The sequence below is a fragment of the Grammomys surdaster genome, unplaced genomic scaffold (assembly GCF_004785775.1).
Source record: "Grammomys surdaster isolate TR1022 unplaced genomic scaffold, NIH_TR_1.0 126906, whole genome shotgun sequence".
NCBI lineage: Eukaryota > Metazoa > Chordata > Mammalia > Rodentia > Muridae > Grammomys > Grammomys surdaster.
This window is the reverse complement of record NW_021621692.1, coordinates 2,194,688-2,202,382: the sequence shown is the minus strand read 5'-3', so window position 1 is coordinate 2,202,382 and position 7,695 is coordinate 2,194,688. Positions and strand designations below refer to the sequence as shown.

Below are 7,695 nucleotides of genomic sequence, written 5' to 3'. Positions count from 1 at the left end.
ATATATATATATATATATAGTGTGTGTGTGTGTGTGTGTGTGTGTGTCTTGTAAGCTGCGCTGGATCTCCTGAATCCACATAAAGGTGGAAGGAGAAACCTAATCCACAAAGATGTCCTCTGTCACATACACACAATAATAAGTAAAAATAAAATAAATACATTTAAAATAATTTTATGTTGATTATTAAATGTATATATTTTTATACATTATATATAATAAAGTATATATTATCTTAATATATATGATAGGTACATATCATGTATATTAAACCAGATCGTTGGTCACAGTGCAGAAAAGAACTTTAGGATGATCCTATATGAAGCAGAATTAGAGTTTGTTGAGAGACTTTTTAAGATTTCACTTTGTAGATTTCACTTTTTAAGGTTTCATTTATGAGGGGCTGGAGAGACCTGTTGGCTCAGCACTTAAAAACACTGACTGCTCTTAACTGACTTCAATTCCCAGCGACCACATGGTGGCTCACAACCATTTGTAATGGGATCTGATGCTTTCTTCTGATGTGTCTGAAGACAGCTACAGTGTACTCACATACTCAAATAAATAAATAAATAAATCTTTTTTTTTATTTCATTCATAAGAATGTGTGTCTTTGTGTCTTCCCTGTCCCGTGTGCGTGTGTGTGTGAGCACACACACACACATGCATGAGCACACCAGGAGAGGGCATCATATCTCTTGGAGCTGAGTTACAGGCAGTTGTGAGCAGACTGATGTGGGTACTAGAACCAAACTCTGGTCCTTTAGAAGAACAGCAAGTGCCAGCCCACCAGCCCCATCTTTTAAACTTGAGAATACTTCTAAGTAAAAAGAAGATTGTCTTTTTGTTGGTAGCCTTACAGCAAATGGCATCCATTGTGTTGGAATCACTGATTCTTGGCTCCAGAGTGAGGTGCCCCACTTCTGACCCAGGTCCCCTAATTTTCCTATTTTTCCATCCTTGATTCTTATATATTGAATTAAACAAGATATATTAAAATTAACCTGTTGTTATAATTATTTAAAATTGGCCTCTGGTCAAACCAACTATCTAAGCTGTGGCGGCTTTGCCTAGCTCAGCTGCCATGTTCTGGCCAGAGGCCACGTGTGTGCCACAGCTAGAAATGACCCCACCAGAAACACCAGCCCTGCCACCCATGAGACTGCCAGCGTGGGAGATGGCTCTGTCAATCTTCCGCGCTGTCTCCAAAAGGCTGGGCATTGCCCAGACCATCTCGCCATCCACGTGGGCCTGGTAGAAAAAAATGAGACTCTAATGCTTAAAGATTAATCAAAGGCTTTATACATTTGGTAATGTTCAATAACAATATGCCCATACAAAGAGAGTTGTTTCCCAATTAGCTAACCTAAATAAAAGTAGTTACCGGTGACTGCTCTCCATACCTGCGTGGCTCTCCATCTTCCTACATCTCTGCTCTCCCTAGCTCCTCCTCTTCCTTTTCCTCTTCCTCTCCTAACTCCTCCCACCTTAGCTCCTCCTACATTAACCTACCTGTTTATTTAATTTATTGTCGTAGAGGTGGGTGTGAGAGATGCACATAGCACAGAACATGTGTGGAGGTCAGGGGGCAACTTGGTGAAGCTGGTCCTCTTTTCCCACCTTTGCTTGGGTTCTGGGGCCCAAACTCAAGTCTCCAGGCCTGGCTAGTCCTATTGCTTGTTTTCTCTTTTCGAAGCATATCTTCTAGAATTTTTCAGATTATATATGTGAGGTCTCCATTTTTATTGTTGGGCATTGCTGCCTCCAAATTCCCCTCGCGTCTGTCCTAACCTTTCTGGTCTTGGTATCGTCATGTTAGCCTCCTGTTCCACCACTCCCAGAATGTCACCTTAGTTCCCTAAAGACTTCTAAGCCTCCTAACTTGATCTGCACACACCAGCCAAGTTTATCTGCCTACAACACTGCTTTTATCATGACATGCTCCTAGACAAAAACTAACCCCAGCTCCCATCGCTGCCTCCCCAAAGTCCAACGGCTTAATTAACAAACTGATAACAGGTCCAGCTTTAAAACCGTACTGTGAACTTCATCTAATACTTCCAAAACTTAGACTGCCAGGCTCTTTACTTTTTCAACCAAACCGAAAGGGTGGTAGCATTCGGCCGAGCTGGGGGGAGGAGGGGGAGGGATGCAACTAAGACTGAAAAGGTTGCAAAGATAACCAAAACATCCAAACAACAATTCTTTACACTTGGGTTGGTTTATACAGTGACTCACAGTTGACCCTAGAGCAATCATCAGGGGCAGATCTGTGAGTTGACAGAACAATGGACTTGAGGAAATAAACTGTTATATTTTTATCTGGGAAAAACCAAACTGAAGAACCAATCAGAAAAGCTTGTGCAGAATAGGGCTTTCTTACTCATCCACTCTAAATATCAGTACACGACACGTATCATTATGTCAGGAATTGGGAAAATGTGGCTGGGTATGGTGGTTCACCCTTGTAATTCCAGCACCTGCGAGGCTAAGGAAGGAGGATCAGTTACCAAATGCTTGAGGAGAGGGTGGACTATAGCCTGAGACAATGTATCCAAAATAAAGTGGCTGGATATGAATTGAATTGCTACAGTCTACAGAACTGTGACATCATCATCCCAAGTGATGATGATGATGATGATGATGATGATTTCAGAGACTGGAGAGATAGCTCAGCACTGTTCTTACTCATGACCGGAATTCTGTTTCCCAGACCCCACTCCCGGCACCTCACAACCAATTGTACACAAGCTTGGGAAGCAAATCTCCGGTTTGCTTCAGAAGGCATCTCAAACGACATGAGCTTCAAGCTGTACTGTCTTTTACACTCTTCTAGTTTCTCTCATTTCTACAAATCAAATGTCTTGGCCAAATACTGTTGAGCAAAGTTGTGTGGGAGCAAGTCTTGAAAGAAGAGTAGTTCACATGCCGCTGTGTATTGTTGGTTTTAGACATATAGTCTAGCCAGGGCTTCAACCGGGTCTTCAGTAAATCGGGTACAAATGTATTGAGGTAATATCATGTTAATGCCAAGCCCGGGGTTAGAAGGAGCGCTTTCTTAACTGTAGGACTGTAAGATGGCTTCTTATCTGCTGGGGAAGTTTTTTTCCAAGAAGCTTAAGGGCTCTCCAAAAGGGCTGGACTTTGATGTCTACTGAGTTTAACTACATTCTGTGAGCTTTAGCGAGCAGAGAGGGCGAGGAAGAAGGCGTCTGCCCGCCTCCTTGGCGTTGCCCCTGACGCCAAGGCAGGCTTGAAGCCTGCAGCTCCACTCCTCCTCACCCTCTGGGCGCTCTGGCAGTGAAAACACCACCACGTGGCCTGCTGTCTTTGCCTCCCGCACCTTCGACCAATGGCAAGCGGCGTCTCCGAATAGGGGGCGGGTCGTCAGCAGTTGTACGGTCCACTAGCCCCATTGATTGACTAAAAGAGTTGGTGGCCAATTGTAGCTGTCTGCGGAGGCCCTGTTCTGTCAGCTGTTCTGTTCCCTGAGATGAGAGGCAGGGTGGGGACAGGGCCTGGCTGAAGAAGGGGCGGGGCCACCAAACTGGATGGGCGGGGATAGGGCGGGGCCTGACTGGCTTGAGGCGGTGCTAGGGCTGTGAGTGGGTGGGGCTAGGTGCCAGACGGGGAGAGGGCGAGGCTAAGTGGGAAATGTGTGGGGCGGGTCCTAAAAGTCCTAGGCTGGGCTAGAGCCGGGAGGGGCGGGACTAGAGGCAGGGGCGGGGCTAAGTGAGATCTGGGCAGGGGCGGGGCCTGTCTGTTCTAGGACAGAGCTGCTTCTCTGAGGGGCGGAGCTCAGTGGGAGTCGTGAGAGGGCGGGGTCTTACTGTGGGGGCGGGGCTCAGTGGTATCTGAGTGGGCGGTATCTGTCTGGGGGCGAGCACGGGGCGGGACCGAGGCGGCAAGCCGGCCCACGGAACCGGCGCGGGCGGGCTGCTGAGGTGGCTGTCCCCCGCTCAGAGCTGCGGCTTCTCGGGTCGAGCCCCCGATGGAGGCCGAAGTCGTAGATGCCCCTCCGGGCCGAGTGGAGGCGGCGCTCAGCTGCTTCTCTTTCAACCAAGACTGCACGTAAGCCACAGCGTCAGCCTCTGCTGGGAAGTGGGGGACAGAATGTCGCCACCAAAGGGTGTTGTCCTGTAACGCAACTGGTGGCTAGCCGGGGCCTGCGAGCCGACGGTACCTCAGCGGGGCAGCCTGCGTTGCGGCGTTGCTCAGCAGTGGGGCTTGAGCCCACCCAGACGACTGCCAGCCAGAGCCTACCAGAAAGAGCCAGCCAGGGTGACCCAAAGAAGTCAGCAAGGAGGGCGGAGGGGGACCTTGAATGTGGGGGAGGGACTTGGTGTAAGCCACCTAGTGACCGAAAGGGAGATCAGGGACCAAAACAAAGGTGAGGGGAGGGAGGAATGTGCAACTTGACTCAAGAGCGAGGATGCGAGAGTCTGGAAGATGGGGAAAACTTTACCATTTGTCCTTGAGTATCTCAACGTGGCATTTGGGCAGGGCCTCGGACAAACAGGCAGCCTATCTCAGTAGCCCGGCCAGCCCCAGCACTGGTCATCTTGGCTGATCACTTGGGCCGTAGGAAGCTTTGCTTTATTTACCTTTCTGTGTTTACTTACTGTCTATCCAGTCTCAGGAATCTCCTGTAAGCTCAGGAGCCCTTTCTCTGCCCCAGACAGCTTCCCATCCCGGAAGCAGGCGCTCCACCCTGTTGCTTTTAAGTGGATTTTTAATGTTTCACTATGATGGTCAACATTTAGACTTTGGTCCATGGACAAGGGATTGCTTGCCTGAGTTCTAGGCATCTGCAGGAATCAAATCTTAGACGTAAACTACTGTTTCCTTCCCTGTTTTTGTGGAAGTCAGCCTGGGGACCATATGGAATAATCTCTTTGGAATGTTGGAGCCCTGAAGCATCAGAGCAGGGATGACCACTTCCCAGTGTCCCACTTCCGGCTGTACCAGTTTCTGCTCTGTTCCTTGTTTGGATTCAGCTTCAGGCTTGTGCCTTGGCTGCAGCTAGCTGAACTGTGCTAATATTGAACATTCATTCGTTGGTGTAATTAAGGCCATAAGCAGCCCTGGTTTTCATTCCCTTTGTGTTTCTGTTTGGAAACCCCTGCTCTGAACAATATGTCTTTGTTTGAAAAATCTGTATGTGTAATCATGTAATCCAGTAACTCGACAGCTTGTCTAGATGAGTGACTCTCAGGCTGCCTCTGACCACAACCCACAATAAAAAAAAAGTACATCTTACAACATCTCTCAATAGCCATAGACTTGTAATAGTCACAAACCATTAAGTGTGGTACCCTGTGGCATTTTCTTGGTATTTTGTTCTTGTTTTGTTTTGAGGCTGTAATCCAGACAGCCTCAGATTCCCTAGTAGATGAGGATGAATTTCAAATTCTGATCCTTCTGTCTCCCATTCTGGAATACTGAGATTACAGGAAGTATCATCCTACTGTTTATACAGTGCTGGCGATGGAACTCAGGGCTTTATATAGACAAGTCTGGCTCCATTTTTTTTGTGTGGGTGGGTGAGCAGGGTGGGGGTAGGGGGAATGTAGGGTACCAAGCATAAGACCCAATGTCTCAATCACCCTGAAGACTCTATCACTGAGCTATATCCTAGCCTCCAGGCACCGAAATTAATATGTCTTTGTTTTTAAGGCTGTTGTGACCTGTTGTTTGGGGGATTATCTCCTAAGGCGAGACTTAGATGCATGATAGAATAGATACAATTCTGAAGTTTTGTAAGAAACTTTTGCAAGAGTGTTCTGTTGCACTGTCTGTGAAACACTGTTCAACAGAATGTTGAAATGCTGGACAGTGTTTTCCTTCTCAATTGAACATGGGTTAAGGAGGAGGAGGTAACTTACTTACAAGTAGTAAATCATCTAAATTACACTTTATTGTGATATTATTGGATTTGGAAAACAAATTTTGTTGTCTACCCTAGTTATTAAATAATACAGAGAAACATCTGGATAAGAATGCTGTGTTTCAAAACCTGTAAGGTGCTTTGAGAATTGGTTTCTTCTGTCCCCACAGTCAGCTCTGCTTTTCTGGATGAAGTCTCTGCTGGGCAGCTCTGCCTTGCCTATAAATAAAAGGTCTGTCACAGTCAGTTGCTTGGAGCCATGGAGGGTATGACATTGAATTTTAAAATAAATTATCTTCCTTGCTGGATCCATTTAGGTGAATTGGTTGTCTTTTTCTAGATGTGTGAGCTGTGTTGGAGATCTAGTCTTTCTAGAGAAGGCAGATAAAGAGAGTCAGGTTTTACCAGTGTTCACCACACTAATGCTTTGTGACTGGTCTGGACACCTTAGCTGTATTCTAAAACTTGAATAGTGCTTGGGATTTGTTTCCCAATTCCACCTCTATTAGTAGTAATGAGAATTTTGTTTTTCTTTTCTTTTTTAAGATTTATTTATTTATTTTATGCATGAGTACACTTTCGCTCTCTTCAGACACACCAGAAACCAGAAGAGGACATCAGATCTCATTATAGATGGTTGTAAGCCACCATGTTGTTGCTGGGAATTGAACTCAGGACCTCTGGAAGAGCAGTCAGTGCTCTTAACCGCTGAGCCATCTCTCCAGCCCTGGAGAATTTTGTTTTTCTAGAAAGGACTTACAAGATAAAAATAAGATATGAGGCCAGGCAGTGGTGGCGCATGCCTTTAATCCCAGCACTTGGGAGGCAGAGGCAGGTGGATTTCTGAGTTCGAGGCCAGCCTGGTCTACAGAGTGAGTTCCATGACAGCCAGGGCTACACAGAGAAACCTTTTCTTGGGGGGGGGGGTGGAAAGACATGCATCTGAATTCCTTAATATGGAGTCTTTTCTAGTTTTCTGGACACAGAGCAATCATTTAAAACAAAGGAGTGATCCCCAAGCATCTTTCTCATAAACCTGACCCGTCTCAGCTGAGTATGTCAGCTGTGAGGGACCCTAGGTACTCCTGAGGCAAGCGTAAAAAGACCATTTTAACCCATAACCTCAGAGGCAGCATGAGTAACAGAGACTCTTTTGCAAGCATAAAATGAAGAAACAAAGAAGAAACCCATTTGTTCAGAAATCAGGATTTGCACCTGATGCACATGACGGGGTGGGAAGCACATTGGCCAAAGTATGCATGTGAAGGTCAGAGAACAACTCTGGGGAGCTGGACCTTCTCCTTCTACCTTTCCATGGGGTCTGGGGTTCAAATCCAGATCACCAAGCTTATTGTTGAACCACTTCCCCAACCCTGGACACCCACTTTAAATTGTTAAGTCTTTTGGTTGGTTTGTTGGTAGTGTTTTGGTGGGATTTGTTTTGTGTTTGATGTGGGGAATGAAAAGGATTGTTCATGTAGCCCCGGATGCCTTCAACTAAATGGAGATCCTCCTGCCTCTGCCTCCCCTCCTAAGGGTTGGGATTACACATCTCTTTAGTTTTGTTTTAGGGCTCTGCAGTATCCTTTTTTCCTTACTTGAAAGCTTTACATCTTCAGTTGGCAACTAAATGCATCTACACCAGTAAGAAGAAACTGAAAACCGTTCTCAGGGCCGAGGCTACCCCTAAGTTAGATGTTTGTCTGGTAGGCATGAAGCTCTACCTAGCATATTTTCAAGACCAACCTGGGCGACATGAAAACTCTGCATTAGGAAATAGAAACCTGAGACCAGTAACCACTCCAGGA

The 7,695-nt window shown here is 46.2% G+C and overlaps 1 protein-coding gene across 1 annotated transcript in view; it reads left to right on the top strand.

Moving 5' to 3' along the window:
- Nucleotides 1–3,921: 3,921 nt before the first annotated feature.
- Nucleotides 3,922–7,695, top strand: part of Wipi1 (WD repeat domain, phosphoinositide interacting 1) — a 38,153-nt gene continuing 34,379 nt past the window's right edge. The window contains exon 1 of the mRNA XM_028761240.1: nt 3,922–4,071. Coding sequence (XP_028617073.1) covers nt 3,992–4,071 — 80 coding nt within the window. The 5' untranslated portion in view covers nt 3,922–3,991. The remainder of the gene's footprint in view (nt 4,072–7,695) is intronic.